Source organism: Bubalus kerabau, chromosome 22, assembly GCF_029407905.1.
Source record: "Bubalus kerabau isolate K-KA32 ecotype Philippines breed swamp buffalo chromosome 22, PCC_UOA_SB_1v2, whole genome shotgun sequence".
Lineage (NCBI taxonomy): Eukaryota > Metazoa > Chordata > Mammalia > Artiodactyla > Bovidae > Bubalus > Bubalus kerabau.
In genome coordinates this window covers 42,228,148-42,244,697 of record NC_073645.1, presented here as the reverse complement: position 1 = coordinate 42,244,697, position 16,550 = coordinate 42,228,148, and the positions used below count along the sequence as shown (strand labels likewise).

Here is a 16,550-nt window from a genome sequence, read left to right as displayed (position 1 = left end):
AAAGTATCTGTCCTTTCTTATTGCCTAGAGTCTATTAAAGTTTGCTCATGTTTTAAGAAGACATTTTTGGGGACTTTCCTGGTGGCTCATATGGTAAAGAACCCACTTATAATGTGGGAGACCTGGGTTGGGAAGATCCCCTGGAGAAGGGAACAGCTACCCACTCTAGGACTCTGACCTGGAGAATTCCATAGACAAAGGAGCCTGGCAGGCAATAGTCCATGGGGCCGCAAGAGGTCAGACATACCTGAACAACTTTCACTTCACTGGTGGTCCAGTGGTTAAGGATCCACCTTGCAAGCCTTGCAAGGTGGGGAACGCCGGTTTGATCCCTGATCAGGGAACTAAGATCCCACATGCCGTGGGGCAACTGAGCCTGCCAGTTGTAACTACCAAGCTCGTTTACTCTGGAGTAGGCAAACCAATAAGTAAGTTAAGGAAATAAATAAAAATCCTTTTAAATGCAAATTTTATGAATGAATTAGGCTTAAAAGCTTGAATAGGTTGTGTCAAACATCCAGCAATATCTTCTGCCTTCTTTAAATCAGTCATGAACTCACTTAAGAGATTAGAACCATACAAATACAAATAAATTGAAAGTAACCTTCTCTAAAAAGATTTTAATATTTTTAAGCCACTGTGAAACAAGTTTATCATTAAATGCAGCATTATCAACTACTTGGTAGGTTTTTACAGAAACTATTTCCCTCAGGGAACAACTGTGAGTAATAAAAAAGCTTAAGCATACTCTGAAAATAATTTTCTATCACCACTTCTATTTCTAGTGGCTGAGACACTGAACGCTATAAAACCGAGAAGTGAAAAGATTTAAATAGAGACAATTTCAAAGGCGAGGTGATATGTTCAGTACACATTCAATCCCTTATTTCTAACATTATGAAAGCATACTGTTTTTATTAAGAGAAAATCAGTTTTCTCCATCCTCCCCCGAAAAAATTGTTGAATAAATATTTAAAGAATTTAAAGTCGCCCAAACAACCCAGGTAAGTGATTCCAACATAAACCACACAGCCTGAGTCAGTGTGTGGACTTGCCTGTCCGGTGCCAACTTCAAAGGCCTCATAATCAACACGCATAGAAGAGACGGACGCTCCAAGCGGGAGCCTCCTCTTGGACTCGTTCGAGTCTGAGGGAGGAGCAGCCATGTCTTTAGCTTTCTGAGCACTTTCCTCCTGTCCTTTTGCTGAAGTGGCCACTGCTGCCTTCTTTTCCGATGCTGCTTTTTTCTCTTCCTGTGAAATACCAAAATTTCATAATATAACTAAGGGGGAAAAGTTATCAGCTATCACTATGAAATATCCATATCAATATTAAGGAATGATTAGTAATTTCTTAGGCCTAAGAATGAAAGCATTGTGGTCAATTAGAGAAATGCCCTTTTAGAGACACATACTAAATAGTCAAGGAAAAAAATGCCATGATGTCTATAAGCTACTTTAAAATTCTTAAGAAAAAGAAAATTAAGAACAAAGAAAAATGTGGCAAAACAGCTACAATTAAATCTAAATATTAGCTATTATTATACTCTGTGCCCTAAACTTTTTATGTTATTTAAAATTTTAATAGAAGTTTTTTTTTAAAATACCAACTTCTTCCTTTATGATCTCAACTTTAGCCAGATAATTTTAGAAGTATTTATGTAACTGTAAAATATATACTTCCTATAAAGAGGTGTCGGAGAAGGCAATGACACCCCACTCCAGTACTCTTGCCTGGAAAATCCCATGGACGGAGGAGCCTGGTAAGCTGCAGTCCATGGGGTCGCTAAGAGTCAGACACGACTGAGCGACTTCACTTTCACTTTTCACTTTCATGCACTGGAGAAGGAAATGGCAACCCACTTCAGTGTTCTTGCCTGGAGAATTCCAGGGACGGGGGAGCCTGGTGGGCTGCCGTCTATGGGGTCACACAGAGTCGGACACGACTGAAGTGACTTAGCATAGCATAGCATAGCATAAAGAGGTGTAAACTTAAGAAATTTATTCCTTCAACATGTTTATATTCTTACGTCTATATGAAGCCACTGACAAGTTTTCCTCAAAAGCATTCTGTAAAGAACACATTGTGGTACATTCATAGAGTGGAAAAACTACTCAGAAATAAAAAGAAGTAAACTGCAAATAAAACTACAACTGCACGGATCTTAAAAACACTATTTTGAGTAAAAGAAGAAAGATACAAAAGAATTTTCAGTGTTGGTTCCATTTATATAAACCTCTAGAACAGGCAAAACTATTGGATAGTGATCAGATTCAGAAGAGGAGCTGGGTGGCAGGAGGAGCTGATTAGAAAGAAGCATGAGAGAACTGAGTGACAAAATGTTCAATTTCTGGTTTTGGCTGGTGATTACACAGGTGCAAAAATTGTCAACGTTTATTGAACAGAATGCTCAAGATCTATGCGTTTCATAAATAAGTCAGTAAAGAAAATCTCTGGGAGCATTAACAGAACAGCTGTATCACTATAGTAATGAGACAAAATCCGCCCGTGTTGGTTTGTGATCGCGCCCCAGGACAGCGGCAACAATGTCAGGGAAATGTGAACAACCGTCACGGTGGATTTGCTGACTTCCCATGGGCACAGGTCTCAGTGGTCCTCACTCCCCAAGCTGTGAATGCCTGGGTAAGTCTCTGTTTGAACATTACTGACAGTGCCTAAACCCAACAGCTGGTCTAACTGCTCTTGTCCATCAGTGAATTCCAAATACTAGGAAACCTGGAAACAAGTCCAACTGGTTAATTCAAAAGATGATATAGCAAAAAGAAAGCTCTCCACCAGCCATTTGGGAACTGATCCCACCATGAAGGTCTGGGTTGGCCTTGTTTTCTCTGCCCTTTGGAGACACCACAGGATTAAACCTAAAACACAAACTGAAGAATGTGACCGATGTTCTTCAGTTTAAATTTGCTTTCTTGCTTCGAAGTACCTCCCATTATAGTCACACAACTTAACAATCTAAATTGCTAAGAGGACGGTCTAAATAGATCCTAAACCGCCCTACTGCAAACTGTTGTTTTGTCTCCCTCTTAGACAGAGGCAGTAACTGGAAAACAAAGTGAGCCAACATTCCCAGCACTAAGAATTATTTCTTTTCAAAGGAAAATGATTAAGATGGTTTTCAAAGGGGAAAGAAAAGTTCAGGTCACAAATACCTGATCTCCTTATTAAAAATAATGGGCTAACTTTTCAGTTACAGTAAATCAATAGGATGCACCATTTTATCTCATTATTGATCCAGCAGCACCTTGTTAACGATGAAAAACAGAGCGATCAATGGTAACACGGCTGAGAAAGTGTCATGGTTCATTCAGAGGCAATTATTTTTGAATTTAAAAAATAAGATGACTTTATAGGTTTTTACCCTTTCAAAACATTCTTATAAGTGCCATGACTGATATAGCCAAGCTACTACAGGAGCCAAACCAAACTCCTTCTAGAGACTTTTCAAGAACTATAAACAGAACACTTTTCTTTTCTTCCTTTTATTGAACTATGAAATCAAGGGCAGATGCAGGGCCTGGAAATCTAGCTTCTTTCTCATTTTTTGTTTCTCTGTTTCTACAGGCCTGTGCTTCACTGACGTGCACATGCAGACGCACGTGCTTACACGTGGAGAACACAGGCTGGTGTCCAGCGTGGACACACCTGTGGTGTCCTGGTTTTGGTGTGACCACTGTGCTCACCAGAGATGCTGCCTCTCTACTCGGTCTTCATCATCACCTTCAACCAACCATCACAAACACTATCCTGTATCTAACATGTGTTTTGAGTCGCACCTTCTTTTCCATTTTCTACTACAGCCCAACCATTTCTGAGTCACTGCATAATTACAGTGACGATGCTGAGATTCCCAACAGGCTCTAGCTTCACCCACTTCCAACTCCATGCCCACATTGTAACCAAGTGAACTCTAAAACACCAGCCCAGTCATGGAAGTGCCCTGACCGCTCCACTGACCCACAGCAGTGGCTCTCACATCGTGTCCCTTAGAACTGACCCAGTGGCTTTACACTGCTGCTAAAATGTAGCCCAGTTCTCGCTCTCTCTCTCTCACACACACATACACACACATTAACGTAAAATTCAGGTTGATAATGGAATTGTCTCAACTTTAAGATTTGCCCCAACTTTTTCTTCCTTTAGTACTGTGTATCAGCCAGTAGGCCCTAACCAATAGCAAAAGACAGCAAATATTAATGGAAAAACCAGGAAGGAATCAATGTCTAAAAACTCATTTATTATTTATTATAAGCACATTTGCTCATGGTTGAAACTTTATAGGGACTTCCCTTACTGCTCAGTTGGTAAAGAATCTGACTGCCATGCAGAAGACCCCGATAATGTGGCTTATAGCACATAGCTTTAAATTTTAACATTTCTGAAGTAAAAAATTAAAATTTAGACTAAATGAATGATTTGGTGCTAAATCATAATTTGTGACAAAAATTAATAAGCAAGTCAGCATTTCATGGTGTTAGTTTAAAAAGCACCATGCCCGTCCGGACCATGAGGACCAGCTGCCACTTCTGCCGTTCGGGCCTTCGGCATCCTCTCCCCTACCCTATTCTCAGTCCCCTTGCTGTTTCCACTGCAGAAAAATACTTGCCCCCTCCTGGAAAGCCATTTCCCCTGACCCCACCCCTCCTTCAAGCTCATTCACCAACAGCTGGGGGAAGTGTTCCCTCACCAGCCCGTCCCTTCTCCCACAGCCAGGCCTCACCCGGCTCTGACAGCACAGACAGCGCTGTCAGGGGACCGATACTTTCTCTGTGGTCAAATCTCCCCTCTAGCTAGACCACAGACCGCACAGTTCATCTCTAGGTCCCAAGGATCCAGCACATGCCTGATCCAAAAGATACACTCGGAAAATGCTGAACAACTCAACTGCTTAGCTAATCACAACAGCTCTGTCCTATGACTTTATAACCGTATTACACATAAAGGGGCATGTTAAGTTCTTTCCAAAGTAAAGAACCACAGAAGTTTAAATGATGGAAGGGTCAATGAAGATCATGTTAATTAATATACAATAAAAACAAAATACCTACCCTAAATGCTACCAACTTTTTCTAAGTTTACAGAAAATCTCTGTATAGGTAACTTAATGAAAATTAAATAAAACAAGTGAGTTATTCCCAATTGTTTTACTTCTTCTTAAATGCTTTTTAGTTGTTGCTGTTATTGCTGTGTTTTGGATTGCTGACAATTTTTGCTTTTTGGTTATTATTTAATGAGATGTATGTGTGTGTTCTTTTTATCTCTTTAGAGGGTGAGAAGGATTAGAAAGACAGAAAATGAGCTAATATTTATTGGGTGATTAGCTATACATGCATGGCTTCATCTACTCTGCAATCCTGTAAGGAAGGCATTATCACTCCCACTGTAGAAATGAAGGAAACCAAGGACCAGAAAAGTTAAGCAAATTGCTCATGAATATATAGTTAATGAGTCGTTGAACTGGAAATTAGGGTCACCAGCTCATCTATTTGTCTAGGACTTATCCAGTGTTGCACTGGAAAATATGCAAATACCAATTTAAAAACTTAAAGTCCTTTTAACCTGAACTTTGATCAGCCCCAGGAAAACCATGAATTGGAATTTAATTAGAATTTAAACCCAGTTCTGGCTGACTCCCACGTCTGGGCTTCCATCAACTCGATTACTGTTCCCTTGGGCAGGGAGCACAGTAACTGGCCTAACCATAATGGTATGAATAAAAAATTTCCAAAATATAAACAAGCTAGTCAGAGATAAGCTGTGTTTTCTTTTAGGAGCAGAAATGAACCTTACCAGTTTGACAGCTTTATGTTTTACAAAGTTAGCTATCTTCTTTCTGGGTCCAAGTGGTATCCCCATTTCCTTCAGATCATCCACTGTACACATAAGCTTTAAAAGAAAACAGACATGCACATTAGTCAATCTAATGAGACACCAACTGAAATTGAAAAAAGGAAATTATGAAAAGAAACTGTATCATCTAAGGTAATTGAATATCCTAGTCAATTTAATTTTTTTACCCCCACCCTCAGTAATTTTTAATTACGAACTAATTTAGGTGGTAAACTCTTCAGCCTCCACATCTAAATCATTCTCTTAATTTTTAACAGAAAATACACGCACGGTTGTATGGTATCAGAAGTTATGTCAAGTGTAAAATGAAGTCGCCTCCCTCCACCCACCCGAACCACCCAGTCCTCTGAGCAGATACTGCAGGCAACTTCCTCTCCATCCAGAGATCTCTTATGTATACACAGCATCCCGTTTTTCCATGTGTCTGACTTTTACGCATCACCAACTCAATGGACATGAATTTGAGCAACTCTGGGAGATAGTGTAGGACAGGGAAGCCTGGTGCTCTACAGTCCAAGGAATCACAAAGAGTAGGACATGACTTAGTGACTGAACAACAAACCTATACACAAACAGGTCTGAATTTTGGTCTTTTCACATAACAAACCTTAGAGATCATTCCACACCAATCCCTCTAGCACTGCCTTGTTCATTCAACAGCTGGGTTCGCCACTGTGTGCATACACCATAAATGATTTCACTGGCGCCCTACTAGTGGACACAGGTGTTCCTAAGGTGCTGCTATCACAAATAGTGCTACAGCGAGTATCCTTGGAAGTACTCCTATGTGAGTATTTTTTCATAGGAAATACCCTTCGCAGTGAAATTGCTGGGCTAAGTGCATGCATTCTTTGTATTTTAAAAGACAGGACTTCCCTGGTGGCCCAGTGGCTGAGACTCCATGCTCCCACTGCAGGGTGCCCAGCTCTGATCCCTGGTCAGGGAACAAGATCCCACATACTGCAACTAAACCTGGTGCAGCCAAATAAATAAATACTTTAAAAATAATCAAAGGTATTGGTGGACTGCCCTCCACAGAACTTGTACCAATTTATGCTCTTACTCCAGTATGTATCAGTACCTATTTCCTGTTATCCCGGCCACACAGTGTATGAACATCAAACTCTTAATATTCTTGCCAAACTGACAGGTTAAAAAAAATCTCATTGCACTTTTAATTCATATTTTTCTTGAGTTTCTTGATAAGAAGTTGCTTATTTTATTTTCCATATACATCTGTTCATATCCTTTGCCTATTTTCCTATTGTATTGATGGTTTTCATGTAGTTAATTTGTAGCAACTTTGAATAATAAGGAAATAAATGCTTTGTCTATAAGGTGTGCTCCAAATTGTCTTCTTAACCTATCACTGGCCTTTAGATATTGTTTATGGCATCCCCTACCACACAATTTTTTTTTTCCTGATGGCTTGTGGGTTTTGCTTTACTTAGAAAAGTCTTCCCAGATTATTTTTTTTTTTAAGTTCTCCTGATTTTTTCAATTTTTTAAACATTTAAGTCTCTGCTTTCACTGTGATGTAAAGTGAAGTCGCTCAGTTGTGTCCGACTCCTTGCGACCCGTGGACTGTAGCCCACCAAGCTCCTCCATCCATGGGATTCTCCAGGCAAGAATACTGGAGTGGGTTTCCATTTCCTTATCCAGTGATGTAAAAGGTTAGGTTAAATCTTAATAATTTTCCATCTCATACAAAGGAAAAACAGTTTCAGACAAAAATGAATCAAACTATCATCAGTACCAGAGATTCCATATCAATCTTTTCCTTTTCAAAAGTGCTAATATATTCAGAGAGACTAAGTGCTTCCAGAGTTTCTTGCAAAGTCAGGACTTCTTCACTTTCAACATCAAGTTCACAAGATTCATCCAACATCAGCTTTGGCTCTTCAGGTATCTTTTAAAAAAAGTTGGGAGAACATTACAAAGTTCAGAAAAACTCCCATAAAACATCTTCTGATCTATGGAAAAATCTTAATTCTGTCCCATACATAAATCCTAACTCTGGGCAGTTTGTTATTCCAAGTTTGAATATTCAGAAAATTACTAAAATTACTAAATTTGTATGCCCTCATTTTCTACAATAATTTACTTCACATTTTTCAAACAAACCATAAAAATTCTATCACATTTAAATGTATAATCCATAAGGAAGACAAGTGAGAAACTCAAAGGAGCTCTGTGGTTCCATCATACTTGTAAACCTCAAGGAGTTTTATTACATAAAATCAGTTCAGATTTTGAAAAGCTCTTTGGCTCAAACTGTAAATCTAGATGTTAGTGGGCCATACCTGCTTTTCCTGAAAATGTGGTTGCTTCACAACTCCATTAGCAACAGCAAAAGGCACAGGAGACTTTGATAAGCTCAAATCTTTCTGATTAGACAGGATGTCAAACAATATTAAAGAGCCTTTAAAAAAAAAAAAGAAGAAGCATTTTGCTTTTTTGTTTCATAATGTACTAGGTGCTTCTATAACATTAATTAAATTCTCCTACTCTTTTTGTTCAAAGTCCTAAGAGGAAGTCACATAAAGTTAGATGCTAATCAAGATGTGATAATCAATATTCTTGCTTTACCAAATAGCAGAATAAATTAAAATATAAAGCATTCCTAGGCAACAGGAAAGGTGAATAGCAAAAGGCAGAATGTAAACTCAAAGCATTCACTTCTACCCTTTATAAAATCAAAAATCTATAATTCTAGATCTCTTATGAACCATGTCACCCACAATGAAAACAGTGATGACTCAACAAAAATTGTACTTTAAATGTGGAAATTTAAAAGGTTCACCTAAGCTGTGACCAGCAACGGAGACCCCGCCTTTGAAGTCTGGGTTCCGACTCATGAAGAGTGCATAAAGACGGTTTATCTCCAACCCCACTTTCTCCACAATCATCTGACAGTAGGTGGGGCTGTTGTAAAATAAAATGTCTAGCAAGGTCTCGTTGGTAAAGTGACGAAACCGACCAATACTCGGTAAAGTGATTTTCTTAATATTCCTGTTTGGAAAGAAAAAAGTATACTTAGTAACCACCTTAAATATGAGTTTATTAAAGTTTTTATTTTGAATTCTGAAAATACACTGAGAAAAAAAAACTCACAGACTAATTATGAGTGGATTTCAGTCAGAGTTATTGTAAATAAATCAAGATAAACCAAAAACATTATCAACTTGTGCCTATAACTATCCTGTGACTTTGTGGATTCTCTAAAGTTATCATATAAAATAAGGCCAAAACAAAGATCTTTACTTCATTTTTAAAGAGGAAAGCCTACCTTTTTCTTCCAATTTACTGGAAATCAGGATACCTGACAAAAATTGTAGGTGGCAAGACAACAGAGAATGTGGCAAGAAACTAAGAAAGGAGTTTAAGAGAATGAAAATCTTTCCTGATTTGAGATGGTCATATTTCAGGACACAGCACAGGATACTTCAGGAACACCCAGAAAGAAAGAAAACAGCCCCATAACAGGGCCTCAGTTCAGTTCAGTCGCTCAGTCGTGTCCAACTCTTTGCGACCCATGGACTACAGCATGCCAGGCCTCCCTGTCCATCACCAACTCCCAGAGTTTACTCAAACTCATGTCCATGGAGTCGGTGATACTATGCAACCAGCTCATCCTCTGTACAGGGCCTTGCACGATAAAATGTTCATAGGTTGGTTTTATTAACACACGTGCCCTGAAACATGACGTTCACTAAAATCCAAGTATGTTACCAGCTCTGTGTCCCTAGAATAAATACTTCCTAAATCTGTGGTTCCCAACTGGAAGCAATCAAAATGGAGTGGAGGCCTTTTTAGTTGTCACAGTGCACGGTAAGTGCTGCTGGCAGTTAGTGGCATTTAGACTAAGGATATTAAATGGCCTACAATGCACACAACAGTCTTTCACGACAACTGTCCTGCCAGGAGAGTCTCCACTGAGAAACAATCATCTACACCAGTGGTTCTCAACTAGGGGCAACTCTGCCACCAGGGCACATGTGGCAGTGACTAGAGACAGTTTTGGTTGTTAAATTAGAGGTTAGGTTGTGTTACTCTTATCTGGAGGATAGAAGCCAGGGGTACTGTTCAACAGGCTACAACGCACAGGACAGCCCCATGTCTGAACCACTATACAAGGAAAAAACCACTATAGGTAAGTATTTTTAAACCAGTTTAAGTTTCTTAGATTCTCTTAAATATTTACAATCGAAATATACACACCACATACATACATAATCAGGCATGCACACATACAAAGTAGCAAATAAACTTAACAGTATTTAATAATATATAAGAGCAAATATATAATCAAAGCTTTTTAGTGTACTTGTTGAAGTCATAATAAACTACTTTATATGACAGTTTAAAATCTGAATCTAAGCTTGACTAATCTGAAAACCAAGTTATCAAAATCCACAAACCTGTCAACACCTGTGGCATCTCCACCCAAGGAACTGTGCCAGTGAACTGGAAGGAACTCCACTCTGCTTACTTTCCGATCATCTAAAGATTTCTTGAAATGTGTCTGCAGCAATTTTAGAGAAACCACCCTAAAATCATCCACTTAAAGAAAAAAAAAAATCAGGGAAGACACATGTACTGGATTAAATTTTGCTACCTTGGTAAGCAGTCAGCAATCACCTCAATTATACCAGTATTTTTTGTAACACTAACTTTTCAAAGGAAAAAAATGACAAAATTTAGTTCAGAGAAGAAAAAAACAATCTTTAAGAAGTTCTTCCATTATTTTACAGAAATAGATAAATGACTGAAAAATATTAGCTCAACTACCACTACTGGCAGGCAGAAATGCACTGTGGGTAGACTTAGGAATTACACTGACCTGCTCCAGAACCTCCCAGACTGAGACACAGGAGAGGTTAAGTCACACTCTGGGCCTCAGTTCCTTACCTAACAGCGAAGATGACAGTAACAGCGCCTATACCTCAAAAGGTTATTATGAGGGTTAAATGATACAAAACATGCAAGATACTTGGCACATACCAAGGATTCAATAAATATGAACTATTACTACAGATAAAAAAATAAAATTCATAGCTTTCTATTTATGTAAAACAGAAAAATTCATAGTTCCTTTAAACAACGTCTCACAACTAATCCACCAAAAATCAGTTCAACATGTAGGTGTTCCTAGTAGCTGGAAAGTGTTCAGGCAGAGGCTGTCAGAAGGGCTAAATTATTTCCAAGATCCCTGCTCATTCTTCACAGTCTAGGATTTTATGAGTTACAAATGTCATAAGAGCAAAACAAGTACAAATTAGTATTGCCCAGTGATCAGTTCAATCTCTTCTGACAGTACATCAGCTAACAATACACAGCTGGAAACGCTTTAAAATAAAGGCTTAAAGTTCTCTGAACCGTTTTCAAATCATTTCATGAAATAAAGTGACTAACACTTACCACATTCAATAATGCTTCTAAAGCGCAAGTCACACACAGGTCCAATGCCATGTACCATGAACACCAAATGGTCAATCTGAGGCATTTCTCCTGCAAAAGACAGACAAGACATGCACACATCCATAGATACAAACATACACAAGCTGGAGACTGGTTTAGGTTTTATTAAACGAGTAGCAATATTCAATATCCCTTTTGTCATCACAAACTTGTCAAAATTAGATGAACAAAGCTCAAAGTCCATCCTGGCATAAATCAGTGAACCAGACCAAGGAGTGGAGAAAGCAGCTCACTGGAGAAGCTATGAGCCAAGGACAACCATCAGTTTTGTACCTCTAGAGGCTCCATAACCTTGTCATTTCTCCAGAACTGCCCAGGGCACTAAGCCCCACGTGGAGAAGCAATCTGCCAATATAAAACTTACAATCTTTTTCAAAAATCCTTCTCTTTGTTAGATTTATATACACTATAATGAACATTTTCAAGCTAAACCCACTATTTTACTCTGATTATTTCATTCAGACTGTAGACTGATTCAGATTATTTAATCTGAATAATCAGATTGTTTCATTTCATTCATTATTTCATTCAAATATGGCAGGTAATCCTAATAACTGTTTGCTTTTCTCATCATTTTAAAGTAGAAAAGTTTAAAAATGATCTTGATCCTAAACAAATTATACACACCATCAGGAATTTCATCCAGGTTATCATCAATTCCGCGCTTTACAACCCTAGGCCTTGTCTGTCCATCTTGTGTGGTCCCCCATTCATCAGGCACTGAGGAAGGCTGGAACTGAACAATAACCTTCAAGATACAGAGAAGGATTATGACAGAGCTCACTACCAAATCCATTTCCACTATAAATTAAATAATTTATTTCGGTACACGATAAACTACTTTATAGTATAGCTTATAAAGCAAGTACTTAAACTGCTCCTCCAAAATTAGTTTTCTAGCAGTCTTGCTGGTGTTTAGTAACCATTAAGATTAAGCAAGTCAATACCATTATTTCCAATGCTTGTGTTGAAAAATAATACAACTAAATGAGAAGTAGTTTGTCTTGATTTAAAATTATAACAAACTTCTAGGTTAACATGTAAGAAATTAAACAAAAGTTACCTGCAGTAGAGGAATCTTTGTTTTATAAACACAAACTCCTCTAAATAACAAAGTACAAATTCAATTTCAATGTCAAAAACGGACTTACCTACCACTTTTCAGGAAGACATACACTATTCTGTTAAATCAATTGTATTAAATTTAGCCCAGTGTCATATGGAAAAATCTCAAACAACCTAATCTACCATCTAAAGGAATCAGAAAAAGAAGAAAAAATGAAGTCCAAAGTCAGCAGAAGGAAAGAACTAATTAAGATGAGACAGGAAACAAATAAAACAGAGACTAAAATAAACAATAAGAGCAATGAAACCAAGAGCTGGTTTTTTGAAAAAAGAACAAAACTGATGAACTGTTAAGCAGGTTTACCAAGAAGAGGACACAACTAAACAAAATAAGAAATGAAAAAGGAGAAATAACAACCAAAATTCAACACCCATTCCTGACAAAACTCTCATCAAAGTTGGTACAGAGAGAACATATCTCAACATAACAAAGGCCATTTATGAAAAAACCCACCACTAATATCATACTCAGTGGTGAAAAGCTGGTAGTATTTCCTCCAAACTGGAAACAAGACAAAGATGCCCACTCTATTTAACATAGTACTGGAAGTCTGGCCACAGCAATCAGAATAGAAAAAGAAACGAACGGCATCTAAACTGAAAAGAAAGAAGTAAAACTGTCACTATTTGCACATGACATGACACTGTATACAGAAAATCCTCAAGTCTCCACCAAAAACTATTAGAACTGATATATGAATTCAGTAAAGTGGCAGAATACTAGAATTAATATACAGAACCCTGCTGCTTTTCTATACACTAATAATGAACTAAAAGAGGAAGTAAAAGAAAAAATTCCACTTAAAATCTCTTCGAAAATAAAATACCTAGTAATAAATTTAAACCAAAACACTTAAAAGGTCACAACAGTTCTAATCACACCAGCTAAGATATGGAGGCAATCCAAGTGTCCATCAACAGACAAGTGGATAAAGAAGATGCTGGACAGACACACAGATATAGAGAAATACACACACACAATGGAATATTAGCCATAAAAAAGGAATGAAATTCTTCCATCTACAGCAACATGGATGGACCTAGAAAACATGTGTAGTGAAATTAAGTCAGAAAAGACAAATACAAGACAAATACTTATCTGTGGACTCTAAAAAATAAAACAAATTAATGTATATAGAAAAACAGAAAGGCTCATAGATTTAAAAAAACAAAAAAGGCAAAGCAGTTTAACAACTAGGGAGAGGGAAAGGAGTAACGCAAGATAGAGGTAGGGGATTAAGAGACACAGTCTACTGTATATAAAATAGATAAGCTATAAGGATATATTGCACAGCACAAGGAATTACAGACACTATCTTGTAATAACTTCCAATGGAGTATAATAATCTATACAATTACTGAGTCGCAATGCTGTACACCTGAAACTAATATATTGTATAGATCAACTATACTTCAATTAAAAAACTAAAATGATAGTTTAACATCAGTCTCTCCCTCCCCCCAAAAAAATGAATGCATGTAAGACGGTATGCAAAGTTTTGTGTGTTGCATAAAAACAAGAGTTAAAAAAAAAAATTTAAAGAGAGTAAGCATGGTTACCATTAAGAGGCAAAACTAGGGGAATGTAGAAGTAAAAGGCTTTTATTTTTCATTTAATACCTTTCAACACTTTAAATTTTGATGGGCTATGGGTGTTTCTATTTACTTATTTCAATATATCAGTAAGGACTATAGAGGTGGTCAGACACAGATTATTTTTTTCTTTTACATTTTTCTGTAATAAACAGCCTATGTCCTGAGAAACTACATATGCACCGTGCTAGATGCTTTTGCACAAACCACCTCACTTCATCTAAAATATGACCCTAGGAGACTGTTGCAGGTGAGAGACCTGGAGCTTAGATTAAGGATGGTAAATGGAAGAATTTGAACACCACACCCGGTGTCTTTAAAGAAACAAGCAAGGTTCCTGGAGACAATATAAATAAAAAGAGGAAGGATGTATTTTTACTGTAAAGGTTGAAACAAACTCCTCTCAAGGGCAAGGTAGGCAAACTATTGCCACAGGTCAAACCTGGCCTACCACTCATTTTTATAAGCAAATGAAAATACTGAAATATTGTTTTAATTGAAATATTGTTTGTTTTATTGACAATAGCCATGCCCGTTGGTTTACATACTGCCTAAATACCAATACACTTTCAGAGACTACATGGCCACCTGCTGCTGCTGCTAAGTCGCTTCAGTCGTGTCCGACTCTATGCGACCCAATGGACGGCAGCCCACCAGGCTCCCCCGTCCCTGGGATTCTCCAGGCAAGAACACTGGAGTGGGTTGCCATTTCCTTCTCCAGGGCATGAAAGTAAAAAGTGAAAGTGAAGTCGCTCAGTCGTGTCCGACCCTCAGCGACCCCATGGACTGCAGCCTTCCAGGCTCCTCCATCCATGGGATTTTCCAGGCAAGAGTACTGGAGTGGGGTGCCATTGCCTTCTCTGAACTACATAGCCTACAAAGCCTTAAATATTTACTCTCAGACCCTTCACAGAAGTCTGCTGACCTTGGGTCAAGTACAAGAACTTGTCAAGCTTAATTTCAATGATGCATACTAAGCTTTAGCTAATGTGCTACCATAAACAGAAACTTAGTGAGAGAAATTTAAATTTCATTTATTTTTCTATCATCCATGCAACACACTTGTTATAAATATATCCCTACTGTAGAATAAAAATGAACACTTATCAAACACATTCAGCAAAATAATTTTTTAAAACCTAAACATTTTAATATCTTAAACAATATCACTACCTTTGGATTGTGCATAACAATTGTCTCTCCACTTGGAAACTCTAATCTTCGGTGCCACTGATTTGTGGTTACAGCTTTCTTATATTCAGCCTACAATGGAAACAATATACAATCCAGTAAGACAAATCTGTGTCACATTAAAAGAAAGTGTGGAAGAAAATTATTAACAATGATAGTAATAAAAATAACAATAATGGCAGATCTCATTTATTAAGTGGTTACCAAACTTAATATTTTACATATGGTACCTCATTTGATCAACTGCTTTTAATCAGCCCTAAACAACATTATTCCCATTACACAGAGGTGAAAACCAAAGCTTAGAGTTGTCTACTAATTTCTTTGTTGTTGTTGTTCAGTTGCTAATCTGACTCTTTGCAGCCCTACAGACTGCAGCACACCAGGATACCCTGTCCTTCACCATCTCCTGAATTTGCTCATGAGTCAGTGATGCTATCGACCCATCCCAGCCTCTGCCTCCCCTTCTCCTTCTGCCTTCAATCTTTTCCAGCATCAGGATCGTTTCCAATGTGTCAGCCCTTCGCATCACATGGCCAAAGTATTGAAGCTTCAGAATCAGTCTTTCCAATGAATATTCAGGGTTGTTTTCCTTTAGGATTGACTGGTTTGATCTCCTTGCTGTCCAAGGGATTCTCAAGAGTCTTCTCCAGCATCACAATTTGAAAGCATCAAGTCTTCAGTGCTCAGCCTTCTTTATGGTCCAACTCTCACATTCATATATGACTACTAGAAAAATCATAGCTTTGACTAGACAGACCTTTGTCGGCAAAGTGATGTCTCTGCTTTTTAAGACACTGCCTAGATTTGTCATAGCTTTCCTTCCAAGGAGCAACAGTATTTTAATTTCACAGCTGCAGTCACCACCCACAGTGATTTTGGAGCCCAAGAAAATAAAATCTGCCACTGCTTCCACTTTTTCCTCTTCTATTTGCCATGAAGTGATAGGACCAGATGCCATGATCTTAGTTTGTTGAATGCTGAGTTTTAAGCCAGCTTTTTCACTCTCCTTTTTCACCCTCTTCAAGAGACTCTTTAGTTCTTCTTCGCTTTCTGCCGCCATTAAAGTGGTATCATCTGCATATCTGAGGTTGTTGATGTTTCTCCCAGCAATCTTGATTCCAGTCTGTGCTTCATCCAGCCCAGCATTGTGCATAATGTACTCTGTTTATAAGTTAAATAAGCAGGGTGACAATACACAGCCTTGTTGTACTCCTTTCCCAATTCTGAACCAGTCCACTGTTCTATATCTGGTTCTAACTATTGCTTCTTAACCCAAATACAGGTTT

The 16,550-nt window shown here is 38.0% G+C and overlaps 1 protein-coding gene and 1 long non-coding RNA gene across 4 annotated transcripts in view; one reads left to right on the top strand and one right to left on the bottom strand.

Annotated features, from left to right (window-relative positions):
* LOC129636448 (uncharacterized) overlaps nt 1-6,335 on the top strand; it is a 35,398-nt gene extending 29,063 nt beyond the window's left edge. The window contains exon 3 of the long non-coding RNA XR_008706926.1: nt 6,129-6,335. This is a non-coding gene — a long non-coding RNA (uncharacterized LOC129636448). The remainder of the gene's footprint in view (nt 1-6,128) is intronic.
* Nucleotides 1-16,550, bottom strand: part of SEC23IP (SEC23 interacting protein) — a 37,914-nt gene that overhangs the window by 10,436 nt on the left and 10,928 nt on the right. For all 3 annotated transcript variants that reach the window (XM_055559839.1, XM_055559840.1, XM_055559841.1), the window contains exons 5-13: nt 15,244-15,333; nt 11,980-12,100; nt 11,293-11,382; nt 10,293-10,434; nt 8,675-8,883; nt 8,175-8,293; nt 7,628-7,780; nt 5,812-5,907; nt 1,056-1,253 (exon numbers count right to left, since the gene is read on the bottom strand). In XM_055559839.1, the coding sequence (XP_055415814.1) occupies nt 1,056-1,253; nt 5,812-5,907; nt 7,628-7,780; nt 8,175-8,293; nt 8,675-8,883; nt 10,293-10,434; nt 11,293-11,382; nt 11,980-12,100; nt 15,244-15,333 (1,218 nt within the window). The remainder of the gene's footprint in view (nt 1-1,055; nt 1,254-5,811; nt 5,908-7,627; nt 7,781-8,174; nt 8,294-8,674; nt 8,884-10,292; nt 10,435-11,292; nt 11,383-11,979; nt 12,101-15,243; nt 15,334-16,550) is intronic.